At 30.8% G+C, this 20,072-nt stretch overlaps 3 protein-coding genes across 5 annotated transcripts; all 3 read right to left on the reverse strand.

Annotated features, from left to right (window-relative positions):
* LOC109359726 (cucumber peeling cupredoxin-like) lies at nt 241–2,120 on the reverse strand. Its single transcript, XM_019604418.1, has 3 exons — nt 2,103–2,120; nt 1,288–1,606; nt 241–609 (listed from the first exon to the last, which is right to left on the reverse strand). The coding sequence occupies exons 1-3, from the start codon at nt 2,118–2,120 to the stop codon at nt 251–253; spliced, it is 696 nt and encodes a 231-aa protein (XP_019459963.1). The 3' UTR covers nt 241–250.
* Nucleotides 4,623–8,365, reverse strand: LOC109359168. Of its 2 annotated transcripts, XM_019603734.1 has the most exons (10): nt 8,316–8,334; nt 8,179–8,258; nt 7,962–8,042; nt 6,917–7,006; nt 6,622–6,788; nt 5,838–5,907; nt 5,548–5,627; nt 5,342–5,404; nt 5,117–5,193; nt 4,623–5,010 (listed from the first exon to the last, which is right to left on the reverse strand). In XM_019603734.1, exons 2-10 carry the CDS (start codon nt 8,254–8,256, stop codon nt 4,910–4,912), a joined length of 807 nt encoding a protein of 268 aa, XP_019459279.1. In that variant the 5' UTR covers nt 8,257–8,258; nt 8,316–8,334; the 3' UTR covers nt 4,623–4,909. The 2 variants fall into 2 exon arrangements, with proteins under 2 accessions (XP_019459279.1, XP_019459280.1); XM_019603735.1 differs by lacking the exon at nt 4,623–5,010 and having other exon boundaries at nt 5,322–5,404; nt 8,179–8,365.
* On the reverse strand, nt 10,308–15,494 carry LOC109359525 (beta-galactosidase 15). Of its 2 annotated transcripts, none has more exons than XM_019604225.1 (18): nt 15,290–15,494; nt 14,850–14,945; nt 14,630–14,742; nt 14,254–14,320; nt 14,074–14,166; nt 13,837–13,980; nt 13,657–13,745; nt 13,471–13,576; nt 13,276–13,363; nt 13,060–13,178; nt 12,779–12,940; nt 12,298–12,503; nt 12,100–12,203; nt 11,905–12,014; nt 11,329–11,550; nt 11,123–11,242; nt 10,658–10,939; nt 10,308–10,562 (listed from the first exon to the last, which is right to left on the reverse strand). In XM_019604225.1, the coding sequence occupies exons 1-18, from the start codon at nt 15,446–15,448 to the stop codon at nt 10,422–10,424; spliced, it is 2,421 nt and encodes an 806-aa protein (XP_019459770.1). In that variant the 5' UTR covers nt 15,449–15,494; the 3' UTR covers nt 10,308–10,421. The 2 variants fall into 2 exon arrangements, with proteins under 2 accessions (XP_019459770.1, XP_019459769.1); XM_019604224.1 differs by having other exon boundaries at nt 10,311–10,562; nt 10,658–10,937; nt 11,031–11,242.

The raw sequence follows: 20,072 nt of genomic DNA on the forward strand, positions 1-20,072 counted from the left end.
CATTATCTATCTTGATTGACTAGCTAGGGGAGTATAGATCGATATCATCTCTCTCGGATGATATCTCATTCCATTATTTATTTATTTTAGGATGTTTGAGATAGGGAATGAGACAGAGTTGGAGACAAGTGATCCTTGTCCATTGACTAGTATCAAAGAATGGAATGTATATGAAATACAATGACATAGCAAATTCATCACAATCCTAACTATAAACTGGGTTCATCTAAAATAAAAAAATTGAGTTTATCTAATAGAAAAATGCGACAACAATATACAGCATGATGCCAAATAATCCAAGAGATGCAGCACCATGGTTCTGAGGAGGTGAGAATGAAAGGGTTGTAGAGGTGGATGGAAGGGTGGCGTTGGAGGAAGGAAAGGTGGCAGTGGCGGTGGCGGTGATGGTGGTGACATTGATTGCAAGCTTTTGACCAGCAGAGCAGTGTCCAGGGACTCCACATATGAAGTAATGTGGACCAGACTTGTTAATAGTTACCCTCTGTGGTGTGTTGCTGTATATTGAAAGAGGAGAGACACTGTTGCATGAATCATATTTCTCCTTTGTCACTTCCTCTACGTTGTGTGCATTCTTTTCATAGTTGAATACTGCTTAAATCAAAATAGATTAATATCTCACAACACTTTCTTAAATTTGATGAGTTTTTTCAATCACTGTTCTTCTTTTTACTTGACTCTTTGTTACAAATTATATGTAGATCAGTAGAGGTTACGTTTCATATAACAATTCAAGAAAAGTTGATTTATGATGATTTGATATCAAAGTTGATACAGCCAAATTATTTAGAGTTTGAGTTAGTTCTATTGCTATAAAATAACTTAGAAAGAGAAAACAATAAATTCTATTCTGGATAGATTATGGTGTAATGTTCATGCATATGTAATTGAAGTTAAAGTCATGATCAAGTTCTTTGAAGATGTAAAACACCTTTAATTTGAAATTTTCACCATTTTTGGGAGTTGGTTTTTTTAGAGAAGAGAAAGGCTTATGGGACATAAAACATACTCGTGAGACGACTTTGAAATTTCCATTTTTCATTCATTCCCTTCCAAAATTAAACTCGCACATAAACCCTAAAAGAACTAGCGCAACATTCTATCTTTCAAAAATATAAGGAATGACAAAAAAAAGTTTTAATACCTAATTGAATATAACACCACAATCTTCCAGCATAAGAAATTGAGTATATTTCTTTTTTTAAATAAATTTAACTAAAAACTTAAATCGTAAGATTAATGAATATGCATTCTATAAATAGGTGATACCTAGTATATCTCCAACCTTGAAATTCTTAGAAGAAGCCCATGTGACATAGGCAGAAGCACCATCATTAGGAATAGTCCATCCTATGTTGTCTCCAACAGTGTAAGTCACTGATCCATTTGATGGAGCTGAAGTTGGTGCTGATTCTGGAATCAAGCTCAGTGGTGGAGTAGCACTCATAGGTTCAGGAGCAGGTGTGGCAACATCAATAGTCCTTGCTACTGATCCATGGAAAAGGGTTACCATAGCAAGGAACACAACAACAAAGATATTCATGGCTATGAGAATTAATGGTTGTTTTTTCTCTCCAAATTTCTCTTCCTATTAAATAAAAGAAGTTGAGTAGAAGACTAATGCTTGTGTTGTGTGTATTTATTGGAAAAAAAGGTTAGTAATGGGTGTGACAACACATCTTAGGAATTGATTTGATTTGGTTTAATCTTCTAAGATATGGATCCTATCATGTTTTTAAATCACAAGATATATTCAAGAGATATAATTTTTATCAGATAAAATGTATAAGGAGATTTACTTCCACGTTTTTTATTAAGGTATATATGATTACTTAAAAAAAGTTTATCATGGAGTATGGATTCATATATAAGGTCCAATAATTACATCCAATAAAATTGTATATTCTAGGGGTTTTGCTACACTTTTTTGCAAACCATCTAAACTCTTTTTCGTTGCAAAACTTGATAAGCCCTATCACCAAAATCCTATAATTTTTTTGAAAAATCTAATCCATGCGAAACTCTACAACCTTTTCTTAACTAGCCATCTATCTATCCACTAAACCAAAATCCTATAGACTTACTATTGTATTGCATGTCATTATCTTTGTTATTAATAAGAACTAATCATCTCATTAAAAATAAGTTAGCAGAATCTATTTCAAATGTTGGTGTTTAGGTCGTTGTTTCTTATTAATAACAAAGATAATGACACGTGAGTATAAATTGTAAAAATAAAATTAATAATTTCTTCTAAAATCCTTTATAGTTAGTTTATTAAGCGATAACATTCAAATTATTATTTCCTTGAACTAAATTCATAAATATCACTCAAAATAAATGTTATATAATTGTATTTTTTAATTTTTATTCAATATATATCGTGACCCGATTTTCGGTTACACAACTTCTTTGAGAGTCGTTACTATGTCTTTTGCAATGAAAATATGGAAAACTCATTTAAAGTCCAAATTAGAATAAAATGGTCTTTCGAACTAAAAATATGATTAAAAACAACTTAACTACGTGACCATATATAAATTTGTTGGACATCAATACCAACCCAAACCAAACCCAACTCTTCATCAACCAACTAGAAAAATCAAAGAATGAAGAAAAAGTCTTTGACTAGAAAAACAATTAAACATGTTTTGGTTGTTATTCAGTTTTGTTTCCATTTCCAGCATCCATTATATTCTTACCTTCAGTTTAGATTTCAATCATCAATTTTCAATCTTCTATTTTCTATATAAAAAAAACAAATTCCATTAATTTATCAATACAAGAAGTGAGATTATTCATCTCTTTTCTTTCTTGCAGTACTGTTTGCTTACTCATCTTCTTCTTTAACAACATTCACAAAAGATTAACCATGGAAAGCTGCATCTTTCACAAAATTTAAAAAAAAACTTGTTGATCGGAAGAGGAGAAAGGTGGCGACTATTGTTGATTGGAGGAGGAGAAAGATATTGAAACATGACATCAATTTTTTAAGGGTCTGGATTTAAAAACTTGTAAAATATTAAATTACATAATGAGATTTGGGTCGCATGTTTCATGCACACATGATACCGGAACCAAATTGAAGGGCATGCAATAAGGAAATAAATAATGAACAAAAAAAGATCATGCCTGATTTCCTTTATTGCCACCTTTAATAAATTGCAGCTTTCCCTAACTAGCATTTCCTGCAATGTTAGCATTTAGCTATACTCACCTATTTGTGTTCTTTTTATCACAATGATGTTTTGTGATTCTATATTGCATCTAATGCCAAGCTTTTTCAGTGTTTCATTATGTGGGGCAGCAACATTTTCAACATAGTACCAAAGTATCTACTTGGTTTTCAGGGGTTGAAGTATGCTTATTTTTCAAACTTCGGGTTGTTTATGCTTATCAAATTGAATTTGACCATTAATTATTAGTACTATTATTACTTTATGCTAACAATATATTGAACTCTAGATTTAATCTTGCATAGAAGAATTTATTGTATGGTAGGACTTGATATCGATAGCCAACATTGATGGATTAATAATGCCTTTACATTTGTACAGATTTTTTCTTTTCTGGTTTTTTCCTTTCGTGGAGCACAATGGGCATCCCTAATTTATAGTTGGAAGTTGAAATATACAATTGCCTTACCCTATTATTATAGAAAGTCCTTGGATAAAAATATCCGATACATTAGTTGGAGTACTGTCATGAGCAAATTGAAGTAACAGTTCAATGGAGTTAAGGAAAATAAATTCACATTCCTTGATTCCTATAATATAGCTAAGGAGTGGATGAAATAACTCCAAGAATAATTTCATTAACTTACTCTTGATCTATGCATCATTTTTTGTTACATATAGAAGATTAGAAGTTCACATTGATCCATTAGGTTGACATATTGCTCTTTGAACCCACCTTCCCAATTGTTGAAATCAAAATTGTCCATCTTGCATCACCAACCACAACAAATTCTTAAGGAGGGGGAAGTTGACAAGGAGGATAATTAATATCATGGTGTTAACTGTGTTAATCTATGCTCCAATTGCAAAAAGTTACTTATGCCTATAGTTCTTTTTAGCATTGCACCACTCAACGGTATGTTTTTCAAAATGAGTAACCATATATCCTCATACTAAATCTTCATATCCACAAGAATATTATATATGTCATTTATAAACCAATCATTATTACACAAAGTAACACTATGACATATGTCATTTTTGTCTAGGTAGGAAAATTTAGTAGAAGAATATATCATTTTCCTTTTCAGATTAGGATTGCACTTTTCATTTTGGGTTCAAGAAGAACCATGTAATTACATTTTTTCCTTTGATTCATTCTAGATGTTATAAACATTTGTTTTATGTTCGCCGAATTGTTTTTTTGGTACATGGAGATTTATTTATTTATTTTGGTGCATGCAGAATTGTTTGAAAACAATAATTTATTCACTTATTTTAAAATAAAATAAATAAAATCACTCCTATGTGTATGGTCCATTGAGAAGGGTATGAAACTTGAAAGTATGGAGTAAAAGTGGAAAAGGGTTATGCGCAAAGATTGGAGAAGTTTTAGGAGAAGAAAAAAACCTGGTATACAATGTACACTTATCAGGACCAAATTTCATTGTTTAAAGTGAACACTTTGAATGCCACTCAACCTTGTATGACCCTTCTTTGTTATTTATGAAATCCTAGTGGTAGTGATTTTTCAAAGGGAAGATGTTAAAGTCAACACATCATGTCCAAAATAGATTTGTCAAGTAAAATAGTTACAATATATCTTCAAACTTAGTAGTCCTAAATCCACTTTTCAATCTTGCTCAAAGATTTGAACTTTATGAAAGCATAATTTTTTCCTCAAATGATTGGCAATCCAATGAAGCAATACACAACTAAATCAGCTTTTTACTGAAATCAGAGAGCTCAAGAACTTGAATCCTAGGGTTGACTGCTGCAGCTTTTCTTTCTTTCTCAGTGTTGAATCCCCAATCCACTGATCCAAAAAATCAAGCTTAAAAAACACACTACTCTGAATAACACAATAATGCAAAATATAGAAACTAAAAGAAACACAATGCAGGAGAGTGCACTAGTTTTACCTAGGTACAAATTCCATTCATCTAACTCTGGCTCTTTGATGACATTTTTTAAGGTTGCTAGCCTGTCTTCTACAAAGCTGTTCAAAACTAACTTCAGTTAATTTATCCTGAACCATCTTAATAATTAATTACAAGTTTATATTAATTAAAATAACCTTGCCTCCAGGGTGGAGGAGACATGTGATTTAGACAAAAATAAGATAACCTTGAAGTGAAAACTCTTACTGTAGTGCAAGCCCTTGGTGCTCCAACATCTTTTGAAGCTTCTTTAGCACCTCTACCTTAGGACTGTAGAGAGGTTTTAACATAAATTGGGAACAACAAAATTTGTCAATGAAATGAAGCAGTTAAGAAAAGAATCGAAGTTCAGAATTACTATCGTGCACCACAACATATCAATTAGGCCAAATAGTCCAAGTAGTAATACAAACCCGCTTCCTAGACCATATATTCTTTCTGGGGGTATAATCACTCCAGCTAGCTCTCTTAGTAAAGCATCAGCAAAGCGGCTCTGAAATCAGAGAAGGGTTGGGTGAGTGAGTAGAAAACGGAGAGGAAAACGGGCATGGCAATATGAAATTGCAAACTCTGCATTTGCAGGATGAAGATGATAATGACTCATTTATCTTTTCTCACATTCATTTTCCTTAAAATTGTAAGTAAAATTATGTATTCTTAGGATCGTTGTGCTCATGCTAAGAGCAATGAGAGAAGGTCAGACCTGCTTTGTGGTGACAATGTACACTCTTGAGCTTGCAAATCTCAAAGCATCAGCAACACCAGGATATAATCTAGAAGTAAAGCATCCACTAATTAGTGATTTTGAATATCATAATAGATATACGAAATACTAGCAACACACTCTTTTATAAATTTTCTTTTTAATACACTTTCTCTTATCGGGCTACACCTCACACTTTAATGTATGATTTGAAAGGAAAAAGTGAGTTTTGCTGCTCAACAAGATATATTCAGGCAGCATAAGAAGAACTGCAGCATAAGCTCAAAATGTTCATTTAAGAATAAAATCTGCTTTGAAGCACAAACAAAATATGTTGTGTGTGTGTAACATAAGCAAGATCTCAACATACACTTTTTTTTAATACACTTTGTCTTATTGGGCCACACGTCACATACATTAAAGTATGATTTCGAAGGAAAAAGTGTGTTTTCCTCCTCTAGAAGATATATTTAGTCAGCATAGGAAGAACTGCAGCATAAGCTCAAAATGTTTATTTAAGAATAAAATCTGTTTTGCAGCATAAGCTCAAAATGTTTATTTAAGAACAAAATCTGCTTTGAACTTTTGAAGCATAAACAAATATGCTGTGTGTAACATAAGAGCTCAATATACACTTCCAAGGAGCATTTCTAAAACTTTGACAAATGACAACCATGCCATATGCTATCACTCACTGTGTTATTGCTTTAGGTTTTCTCATGATTAATCTGGTATAAGTATAAAATTATCCTATTTCACGAATCACGATATATGATTGGACTACCTGTTTGCACTAATCCAACCAGCAAAATCCGTCTTCAACCATTCATCTCTGACCTTTCCAAAAAGATCTATCAGTTCATCCTTATCCTCATCCCATTCTTTCATCACAATGGGCTTCAATTTGAACCAGTTCTCCAATATACCCTCAACTGTTAGCCCCTCCGCCACCTTTCAGAATAACTATGACATCAGCCAAATAGCATTATCATGGATGACAAAGTTCCTTAGAATCTGATTATATGATCTCCACTTTGCCAATATATGATAAAAATCAAAGCCAAAGACTTTATACCCACCGAAGACTTCCTGATGGAAGGAACTCTAGTTTCAAGCAACAACCTCACAAGTAAAAGATTTTCATATCCAGTTTCCACCACTGGCCGCACCTGACATGAAAACAAATCCATATTTATCAACTCACCAGTAGAAAGAAAGTGATCAAATTCAAACATTATATGCATCACATGTCTTGAAATTGCAACTCTGTTATATCTATATGAGAGATTGGATTTTGGTACTAAGGTCTGTGTGTCAATCGAATAAACAATGGTCGGAGTTGGAGGCATTGCTCCTCACTTCGAGGTCGTAAAGGTTGTCATTGGTGCACGACAAAGTACATAGTCATTGTGCTACTGAAATGTTTGATTGAAGTAAATCTAATCTCTATCCTCAAAACAAGTAATCGGCACCAAAAGGGCTGCACTTGTTTTGTACCACTAAAAATCATAAGATGGTAATATAATCACTTCTGTATTATTAGTAAAAATGATTAATCACTAAGCGAAAATGAGTCTAAGGCACAAGAATAGAAAAGAAAGAGGACCTGCTTGAAATTGTATTTAGCAACGAAGTCGGCAACCAAAATCCCCTCAGATCTTTATTATAACAAGGGGTAAATTCTACTTGACATCAACAAACAGTCCTTAAGGTACTGCATTTTATGATCAGTTGGTTGGAATTTTCATTTTCATCTTTTACGGATAACATCATTTCAGTGGAAAATCAGTCATTGCAATAAAAAGGAGCTAAGAAAAGGTTAATACTTCATTTGAATATCTACACATAAAAAGGGCTCCAGAGTGCACAAGCCTCGCGGACTTTGGGGAAGGTTGATATATACATATTCAACTAAATACTCCGGAAAAGAAAATAGCTTTTGCTAACCATTGAAACCCAACAAAGCAATGTTTATATTACAAAATGATGTATTTAATGAAATAAGATAAAAAAATTTCTTTACAACACAAATTTTCCCTATATGGATTCCTTAACTGGACAATGATTAGAAAAACACAAAGAAAACTAAGAAAATTAAAAGAAAAAACAGGGAAAATGAATTACTTTGATCATCTGTTCAACTATCCAATCATCTATGGTTGAATCCACAGCATGAAACAAGGGAGGCCATCTGAGTTTTGCAGCCTAAAGTTTATCATAAAAAAGAGTGCTGAAAGGTTATTAGTTTAGATTAAAAGCAAAATGAAAATTGGTATGAACAAAGTTTGTATTGTTTTATTGGTAATGAATGAAATAGAGGAGAGGAATAAATAGCATGAACCTTGAGAGCAGAGAGAGAGGATTCACCACAACTATCACAGATAACTCCATCAAAGTCAAGAGCGTACAGATGACCCATTTCACTCGCGCAACTTGGGAATACAAAAAACTCTACGAGTTCGTTGGACTACAAGAATATGCGTTGCACAATGCAGATAATGGGGAAGAGAGAGAAACATAAAATTGAAGGTTTTTATTTGTATTAGAAAACAAATTTACTAAAATAACTCTATCAAATTAGGTTCAATGAGTATTGTGAGAACGCATTTGGGTACTGGAATTAAAAATGATCCTGGTTTATATTTTTAATTGGATGGAGGTTGCGTCACTTTAAACTGGATCAATTTTGGTTTGACTGTATTAAACCTGGTGAAGCTGGAATAATTAAGGAAATGAATTGGACAATTCACTTAGAACTAAAAACCAAAACATTATTCTACTATTTTGTTTTACTGCAGTCCAAAAAAGATAGAAATATATTAATTCGATATAATTATACATAATTATTAATTATAATTTTTTGCATTTATATATAATTATATATTTAAAAATAAAAATTATTAATTATATATGAAATCACTAATCTGACCTGACAGTTTAACTATTTAAAGCTAATACAAAACCTCTTCTAATTTGATATCATCATCGAATTTTACAACCTTGGTTTCAACAATATAGAAAATGACATTTTTGTTCTATTCTTTAGTACAAAATACTAATTTGGGTGGCGAATATAATTAAGTTAATGTAATTTACTTGACGTCTTTATTTTTACACAAAGTAGGGGTACAACAATCAAGTTTGGTTTGATTTTTTTGGATACTTCAAGAACAAAACCGTATAAAAGGGAATAATTTGATTTAGTTCAATTTATGTTGATTTTCATCGTTAGAACTGAATTAAACTGAATCGACTTTTTGAGTGAAATATATTCCATTTTGTATATGTTCTTAGGTTTGATATTATGTTATCCTTCATGCATAGACATGTCTTTACTCAAATGTTAAAAAATGTTTATTTATTTTTTGCTTATACGAGTCTATGAGAAAATGAATCATATTATCATATACTAAGTGTCACCTAATTATTAATTGTTCATTGATTTTACAATTTGGTTCGACTCTCGCGGTTTTGAACCTTATGGAATTGTGAACTGAACTTGTTAAAACGATTTCTAAAAAATTAAACGAACATAGCACCATTTTTCAATTTGGTTTGATTCAATTTGATTGGTTTCACATTTCAATCATGGATCACTTACACCCCTTCATCAAGATGACATCTTAAGACAATGATTCATGTCATGTTTCAAGGAACATATATTGGTAAGGAAATAGAAATAGAAATACAACCGAGTGTTTATGTCTATAACATGTAATGTGATTTTGGTCTTCAAATTTTAGGCATGTAATGGTACATGTGTGCCAAATTGAACAATTTTGCAGGTATAAGCATCTTGTTATCCAACTAACTTGAAATGTAAAAAGGCAAGTGCCTTGGAAGCTAAGATGCTAACAGCAGTATTATTTGAACTCAATAATACCTGGATTCAATGGATTGCATGGAATAAACTGAAGAGATTTAATTGCATATAGCATATAGTATAATAAATGAGTAGAATTAGAACTTCATTATAGGGCCACAATCCAAATGAGAAGAAGCCCTTCAAAAAAGTTTGTGTACGCCACTACAATCAATGAACACATACTCTTCTTTAGTAAAAATTGAAATAATAGTTCACTATATGTTCATTAGTGCTTAATTTTGTCAAGACTCTTGTGCTTTTATATTGCATAACACTATTTGTCTACATGAGTCTAGAACATTGTTAACCTGATAGAGTAATGTTATATTAGAATTAAAAAAACCTATGTTGGAATAGAAATAGATTTCATTTACTAAAAAAAAAAAAAATCTTAGCAATCTATTCTAGGGAATTTTAATGGGTAAAATTTACTTACTAATTCAAATAATTGAGTTTTCCTAGAATTAATCACTAAAATGTGAAGTTATTTTTTAAACTTACTTTTGGAGCAAATAGATTGTTTCACCTTGGAATAATTCAAGAATTTAGAATTTAAATTTAATTGTTACTCAACTTAAGGAATCATATTTAATTTATTGATATCAACTAATGACATTATGAATCTATCACTGAAGTGGGCACACACCCTACCATAGGGGATAGTAGAGGACACCAGCACTAAATCTAAAAAACTCAAAGCTACATATTAAAGATCTAATTTAATGTTTCTTCATTTCAGTGCTAACTGTTGTTCCACAAAGAGCATCAACTGCAAGCCTTAGCTGTGAAACTCTGCAGCCAGTAGGACCAAGAACTCTCTCAGAAACTTCAATTGAACAACTTTGCTGCCCAACACATTGCTGCAAAACAAAGAAAAAAATGCATACAAAACAAATTAGTTTTCCCTCTTCGCCGTGCAAATTAAACTAGTCGAAATTAAACTAGTTGTAATTACCGATTTGATGACCGATAAAGCATTAGAAGAGTCACATTCGCCTTTCTTAAAGGATCCACAATTACCCACTGGTAAACCAAAGCTTGCAAACTTAACCTCGGAGATAACTTGGTTCTCATTACATGCTAACTCCAACTTATTTCCTTCATAAGCATTTGCACAAGCTTTCTCAATAGTTATAGTTGCAAATTTAACATCATAGGGGTTGCCTCCTAATTCTTCAAACAAGACCAATGTGTTTGGACCATTATAAGTAAGAAATGAGCGCGGAATATGGTACCTGCGAAAACAAGTAACAAATTTTCGATTTGCATTTATTTCATTCAAACATTTTGTTTATCACACTTCAATTTGATATGCATTTCTTATTTACCATCTTTGAGAAGATTCTCCACAACCAGTCAGACATTTGCTTGGATTATATGCGCCGCGGAAATCGCATGTCGAATTGCAACCATCCTCACTTGCAAGATATTTAGGCCAATACCTACCAATGTTGTTACCATTTACCCAAGCTTGACCCTTTCCAAGCCCTTTCAAATCCACCACCACAGGATCACTTCCTATGGGACTCTCGAACATAGTCTACAAGAAGAAAAAAACAACTTTTATAAGGTTAGATAATTTCATATTAGGTAACAAAGTTACTTAAAAGAGACCAAAAACTATACCTTGTACCAAACAAATCCTCTCTCTGTTGGAAGACCATTTGTATACCATCCTTTACCACTAGCTTGTTTATAATGCTTCACATTCTCCCCATGTAATCCAACCTTATAACTCCATGAGTTATTGCTGATATTCTTGATTATATCAGTGTTATCTTTTGATGTAATCAGAAGAACTGGACCAGGAATACCAACTTGGACATCGTCAAAGTGGGCACCATAGTTCTATTTGAAACAAGAGATTAACGTTAGTTACATAACCAGAAATATGTACTGACATAAATTAATTCCTGTCGTGATTTAAATTGTGTATCCTGTCAATGTGATGCGGCTTGCAACATTGAGGTTGCCATAACTAATGCAACTGCAGTAGGAAACTGAATGACAATGATGCAGCTGCATTGGGTTACAAAGCAACCGCATCAGACAACATTTAAACCGTATCGAATTCAAAAATGTTTTTTAGTTACAAAATAATTCAGCAATTCACATTGCAACACTCATAATCACAATAACTGCAATCACGACCATAATTTAAAACACTCCTCACTTTTTATTAATTGTGTACTTGTTACTTACAGGTAAACCAACAGTGCCACTAAGCAGAGTTATCTCATTCTTCCCTTGCTTCAAACTGACATTAGCCTCATAATCAAATTTGTATTTATCATATTTAGCATATTGGGAACCTGTGACAGAGATTAATATAAAAAGTTACAGTTTGTAAGCTATAAAAATATAAAATGGAGAACTTTTTTTGCAGTTAAAGCTTACCAACACGTTTTCCATTAACAAAGACATGAAGTAAATGCCCATTGGTCTTCACTCTTAGCGTAGTATGGTTAGACAAAATAGGATCACCTTTTTGAACATCAACACTGAGAAATTTTTTCCTCACATAATTAGTATATAGTAATTAATTAATACACACATCAATGAAAAATATATGGACCAAACTTATGAAATATTTACCTGGTGATATGCCATAAGTAATCACTTATATCATTTGTGACAACCTTTTGATCCAAAAGTTTGGACGCAGTCATAGAAACATTACCAAGAATTTTTCCATTTTTCATTTGCCTAAATGGTTCATACATCCATTCCCATTTCAATGGTTCAGCTCCATTATCTGCTTGATTTTGTTTCTTAACCATGATGGATGTTTGAGCATTCACCTGATTTTTCATAATGTTTCATTTGTAACATTAGTTATACAACATCTAATAACATATAAAAACAATATTTTTTATAGTATAATATATATGCACTTATATATACAGTCATTGCATCATTCATTCCGATTAATGATAATTTAATATAAATGACGGATAATACAATGACAAAGTATAATATAAATGACGGATTACTTTTTATTTAAATTAGTGTCGGTGTGTACATTTTTTCCTCGTTTTTTTATTATGTAACAATCAATTATTAGAATCAATCTCACCTTAGCAGTGTTATAAGCTTCTGAACGACAATCTGGAAGAATAGAAACAGACCATGCAGGAATGGTATATTCAACGTTTTGGAAATTAATTGTATTATCATTGGTTGGATGTGCATTTCCAAGGAAACAAGCTGATTTTCCAGCATAACTATAAACTGTAGCCTGTCAAAAATAATCATATAATTATGATTTGGAAATCAACTAAAATCATATGATTAAAAATATATAATATAATATAAAGTATAAATAGAAATAATTTAAGATTGATAATGGAAACTTACTGTAGTCATATTTCCATAGTCAACAGTACTTGAGGATCCTTGAGTTAAGACTGCCTCCATTGATTTTAAAACCACATGAAGGTTTTTAAGATGTCCCCACTTAGGTTGATTAAAATTACCTTACATAAACAAAATTATAATGAAATTATTAAATGTAAATATTTAAATTACAAAATGAAAGTATTATTTAAATGACAATCAAATTATATATTTTACCATATTCATCCAAAGGAGCATCATAATCATATGATGTGGTAATATATGGTCCTCCAGAAGTTCTTCCAAAATTTGTACCTCCATGGTACTATTGTAAAAACATATAATGCAAATATTAATATATAATAAATTTGTAATATTTTTAAATAGAACTAAATCAAAACATAAAAGCAAATAAAAAATGCAATTAGTTACCATATAATAGTTTTGGAATGTGCCACCATATTGGAAAAACCTTACAACAGCAAAAGCAATATCCTCAGCAGTTCTATGTGGAATTGCTCCTCCCCAATTGTTAAACCTAGTTTCAAAAATTATATTTTTAGATGCAAATTTAATAATAAAATTTATTTGAAAATTTATTGGAAATGTAGAACTAACCAGCCAGTCCAATTCTCAGTCCAAGTTTTTGGTTTGTTACCATTATTAGGTTGAAAATTGTCACAATAATAACCATTACATGAGTTGATCTAAAACATTATAAAAACAACCAAATTAGTATAAACAAAATAGTAATAAATAAAATTGAAATAAGATTTTTAGAAATTTCATTTTCATTACCATAGGATCTGGAGCATCATTTTGTTGACACATAACCCATGGCACACCAATTTGATATGATTCAGCCAATTGAGCACACCATTTAATATATTCTTTTCCACCATTACCATATGGTCCCATAACATTTCCATACTCATTTTCAATCTGTTTATTTTTTTAATCCAAAATAAGTATAACATGATTCACAACATTAAAATAAATGTATAAATAATTAAGAAAGCTTTTAGAAAATTAAACCTGAGCAAGTATAATGGGTCCCCCTTGTGATGCAAAAAGTTTTTCATGCCTCATCAAGTCCACAATTTTAGTGGTAAAGTTTTTCATCTCATCCTTCACATTAAGTAGGATAATTAGAAAATCTAGTTTAGGAAATTATGGAAATAAAACATATATCATAGTATAACATGACCTACTTACCTGATATACACGATTATTAGTCCTAAGTTCAATGTTTGGAATGTTATGTAACCATACTGGAAATCCTCTGGAAATGATAACTCATATTAGTTAGAGTAAATATGCATTCATGCATATTAAAATAGAGGCAGTTGCTTACTCTATAAAGCAACTTATTCCACATCTTAGTCATTTATTTTATAAGAATTGTAATGGTTCAAATTTACTGACTGACAAATTCATTCAAATCACGTGAATCATTAGATTTTAATAGAATTGATGGCTAAAATAAAGAATATATTTTTTAACCTACTCCTAAAATAAGTGTACCCATTCCCTAAAACATAATAATGATTGCATTTTATAAGGGAAATATTTATTTTAAATTTTTTCTTACCCATAATTCCATTCTGCACATACATATGGACCAATGCGAAGCATAGCATAAAGGCCTTCATCCTGAATGGTTTTGATGAATCTTACTAGATCTAAGTTTCCAGAAAAATCATACTGCGAAAATAAAACAAAATATATATACAATGAATCAAATATCAAAACTAACCAAAATATATAAATAAAAGTAGGAAATTTTATTAAAATTGGAAGAAGAAAAAAACCTGGCGATGTAGAGGCTCGTGAGCATTCCAAAAAACATATGTTTCAATAACATTAAGTCCACCTTGTTTTGCTTTATTGATCAAAGATGGCCACATCTATCGTAATGTGAAACAAGATTAAAAAATTAAGAACAAAAACAATCAAACAATTGTTGGCTACATAAATCGAACCAGTTAGTATTCTACTCATAATGAAGAGGTAAGTATATAATAAAAAATAAAAAATACAATGATATAATACTTTTATCCTTTAAAAGTAATTATATGACACTTTTCTCTTTCACTTTAAGGATAAAAGCAAAAACTTGTTTTTTTCCATTAGAGGATCTTAGTTCAGATCAAAAAATGTCATAATACTATGTCATAAACATGTTATTGGCAAAGCATTAAAAATATGTAACATTAGAATTAGAATGGGAAATATAATAATTAATACTTACTTCAGGAGTGCTACGAGGGTAATGTATAGAACCAGATAACAAAACTCTTCTCTTGCCATCTATTGTAATTGCCCTACCATCATATGAAACATTAAGAGCTTTGATAGCTAAGCTACTCAAAGCCAAACACACTAAGAAAATTATAGAGAATGAGTTCATTGTTCCAAACAAAAATTTGTACACAAGTAACAAAGTGGTGCACAAAGATGAAGAACCCAAAACACATATTTATACTAGAAAATATGACCAGCTTAGATATACTTACCTTATCTGTTTATTAAAAAATTATAATTTTTCAAATCCGTGGAAGCTTAAAGAAAGGGATAAGGACGTGTATGTCATGAATGATAAATCAATTGTTATCTAGAATTTATTGTGTTTATCCTCACTCTAATCTCTATCTTATAGAGTAACAAAAACCAATATGAAAACATGTGTTATCTTGAGTTATCAATCTTAACTAATTAACAATAACTAGTAAAAAACAAAAAAAGAAGACTAATATTGCTTAACTAATAGTTCAGATTACATGGTTATCACAACCTACACCTACAACTATGTCAATTTCTTTTTTGGGTTCAACACTACCATATCAGTTTACCTACTTGAGAGAATTTCCTATTTAGTTTCTCCCGTTTGTTTAAATTTCACGTGTGTAATCATTTGAAAAAAGAAATGTAATCTTTACTATAATATAATAATCATTTTTTTTGCTATTATCAGCTCATAATCATTGAATATATTAATTAGTTGTCTTTTTTTGGGTACATATATTAATTAGTTGTCTAATATTGGTTTGGCAAAAACGAGAGAGGATTATGAGTCAGTAAACAAACTTTGACATAAAATAGCGTGTTTGTTTAAAGGATTTTGTAGAAAAATTTCGTGTTTATAAGCCCCAGTATAAGAAAGTAATTAAAAGGACTAGCCCTAGTATGATAAAGTAATTAAAAGGACTTGTGTTTCATAAGCCAGCACCTTATAACTTATTTTATATCATTTTTGTAATTATCAAAATTAATTAATTAGTCATACCAAACACTTCCGGATCAATAAGTAAACTTATCATCTTTTAACTTCCCATTATCAAGCGTTTAACCACTTTGCAGACTTCAGGCAATTGTAGATAAAAAAGAGGGATGGATAAGGTAGAGATAATAAAATTATCCACCGTCCATTCAATTCTATGAAATTAAGTTCATCTAAATTTATTTATTTGAACTAATAAATTTAAATGAATATAATCCAATGGATAATTTTAATAATCAATTAAGTTGAATCGATCCATTATATCCAATGAATATTTATAGATATATCTATTTAAATTGATATTTAATTATCCAAAAAATAAACATTCAAAAAATGATTTTCTTTACGTTTCAATTTCATTCATCATCTCAACTATTATTTTCTTATGATGTTTTTCACCCTCACTTTGAATTTTTTATTAATTTGAGATTAATTATATGATATATGGACATGAGTGTAGTTAATATTAAAAGTTTGTTCTTAAGTACATAAGATATTTAAATTTTTTACACATAAAACCTAAACATTGTATACTTGTAGAATATTCCAAAAAACAAATTTAAAAAATATATTTTAAAAGTGATTTTCTTAAAAATGTGATTTTAAAAAATGTTTTATGAAAATAATAATTTTTAAAAAGAATGATTTTCTTTAATAATATTTTTAATTTCAATTAAAAAATTAAATAATTAGATATTCATCCGTCCAAATCCATGAAAATAAGGTTATGGATGGATTAATATTCATGCATTAACTTTGGATAATAATGAATTAGATAATTTAAAATACGACTTAAATGATTTTATATGGACTTTGGATGACTTTATTCGAATTCATTTATACATGTATTTGTCACCCATAGCTTATATTGATAGTGTAACTGTTTTTACACTGTCAGCAAATCATCTACCATTTATATATTAACCATCATTGACCATCAAACAAAATTAATATAATATAAATCAATGATAGATGATATGCTGATAGTGTAAAAAAGCTTAATACTGAAAATGCATAGATTGACTGTATATTTTTAACTCAGTTAAATTCTTATATCACCACCCTCTTGAAGTTAATTAAATAGGTTTCATGGTGCAATTTTTTGTTCTATCTACATTATATATCTGTCCATCCCTCAAAAGTTCTTAATACAATTTTAATTACTAAAATGAAATACACATTTTTTGTATGTTTATTCTTTGCATACAAAATAGTCACATATTAGGTTTTTAATAAATTAAACTTTGGATAATTATTTTTTAATTAGTTAGTGTTAGTTTTACTTAACATGTTAAATTTATACAATTACTCTTTTTCCTGATTCAATTCTCAAAATATTAAATTATATAGATAATATTGTGGAATGATGGTATGATGACTTTATGCTCTAGAAGACATAATAATTATATTAATAGTAGACTTATAATTAAATAAGGAAACAAATCATACAATAAAATAAATTAATTTAAAAAATCCTAAAATATCTTCTAATAAAATACTTAAAACACTCTAAACAAATATAAAAATATAATTATCATAATATAATAAGTTATTTATTTGTCTATGTATCGTCCAACTATTCATTATAATATATTTTAAAATATTTTAAAATTCTTTTATATATTCTAATATTATCCCACGTAAACATATATTTAATTCTTCCGGGGAATAGGCAACTCATTAAAGTAGACAAACTTAGAGTTTTAGTCTTCTACATCATAATCATGTAAAAAACAATGGTATTAAAGTAATCATGAAAATATCTTCCCTTGCAATGAATTATAGTGATAACATTAAAGTAAGCGTTTGAAATGAATTATTTCCTTGCAATTGATTCTAATAGGATCACTTAATTGAAAATATCTTCTAAGTCAAATTGATACTGATAACATTGAAGTAAGCGATTGAAATGATTTATTTCTCTTGCAATTAATTGGAGAGTATACGGTTATGCCAGTTGGAATTTCTGATAATTTATGTGTCACAAATATAATTCTATAATTATGTTATGGCCATTATGTAATTAGCCAAAATATAAAATGATCTTAAGTAATTAATTTGGTGGTTAAGAGTATATGTGTCATGAAATAATATAAGTGTAGATACCTTCGGGCAATTTCTGATTTGATGAAGGGACTGAATCAGAATTATTGCAACTAAAGGAGTAACCACTACGGGATTACTTTTATGGGTTATGGTCCCCATTTGTAGAGCAACAGATTTTCAAGTGTAAAGGTGGAGGAGAATAAGGTAGGATGAGAATAGTGTTATCCATGATAGGATAACACTATCCACTCATCCATAAGGCTTATAAGGATAAGGATAAGTCTCCTCCAACTAACCTCAACACAACACACTCAAGCTAAGGCATTTTCTCTTATTCCCCTCTAGAGAGAAACTAAGGAAAACTATAAGGCGCTCTATCATCTGGAAGATCATCGCACTCTCATACCTTCGAGATTCCGGAAATGGCTCAACAAGGTATGTTCTTCATCTTCACCATGAAATCATTTGGGGTTTCTTCGGTCTGGGTCATGGTCGTTCCATATGGATTTATGTATGGGCATAAACATTCGCTTATCGGAACGAAGCCATGACCATAAGGACTTCCGCATTCAATCTATGAATTTCGGATTAAGAAATTTCTCCCACAAGTGGTATCAGAGCCACCCCAATTTGATTCATGGGTGAAATTAAGGTTCTTGTTTTTTCTTCCCCAAATCTGGTTTGATTTAGGGTTTTGGTGTTTTGTTTCTGCAATGAATCGATTAAGAAAACATTTATGCTTTTCAATATGAAACAAAAGGTTTTGAAATGATTGAATGTTGTTTTCTGCTGTTTGTTCTTGATTTTTTTGGATGATTTTTTGAAGAACCGCGATGCAGAAATTGCACTGTTCATCTTTTGTCGCAGAGCTCTCGCTCAAGCGAAAGTGTCTCGCCCAAGCGGGAGTGTCTCGCCCGAGCGAGAGTGGCTTGTCCAAGTGAGAGCTAAACAGAAGCATTGGCTTCTAATTGCGCTTAAGCGAGAGTACAATAAGGCTTATGGGGCTTTGGTATCTTTGTGCATTGATTTTAATTGTTATTTGGATGTCCATTAAGGTTGTCTGTTATTTCAAGTGAGCCAAATGAAGTGAAATGTCGCCAAAGTGACCTCTTTCATGGATATAACTCATGAGGAATAATAGATGTAAGTGTGTATGGTCATTCATGTGGGTATTAGCTGGCCCAAAGGAAAGTTAATATTTGGCCGAATACCATATACACCTGTGATGATAAACATGTCATAATTATAAATTTTTATACATGTGACTGATGAATCAATCCAAAGAGGGATTCGTTCGTTGACATGCCTTATTATGAATGTTTGAGCATTACAACAAGAGTACCACTTGCAGTTGATATCACTGTCCAAAGACTTGATATTGATGGTGCACTAGGTATCTTGATTTGGACATACCATTATTTTAGCACATTGACAATTTTAAGTTGTGAGCATATTTTGATATTTTGTTTTTTTGTTTGAATAAGCTACATCAATTGCTTCCATATCTGCAAATTTGAATTCAGTTCCGGTCCTTAATGGTGAAAATTTTAAGGACTGGAAAGAGAACATGGAAATTGTTCTTGGCTGCATGGATCTGGACTATGCATTAAGGGTAGAGCAACCCCCTTCTCCTTTGGAATCCAGTGCCTCTGAAGAGAGGAAGGATTATGAGAAGTGAGATCACTCTAATCGCATGAGTCTAATGATC

This window comes from Lupinus angustifolius, chromosome LG11, assembly GCF_001865875.1.
Source record: "Lupinus angustifolius cultivar Tanjil chromosome LG11, LupAngTanjil_v1.0, whole genome shotgun sequence".
Classification (NCBI taxonomy): domain Eukaryota; kingdom Viridiplantae; phylum Streptophyta; class Magnoliopsida; order Fabales; family Fabaceae; genus Lupinus; species Lupinus angustifolius.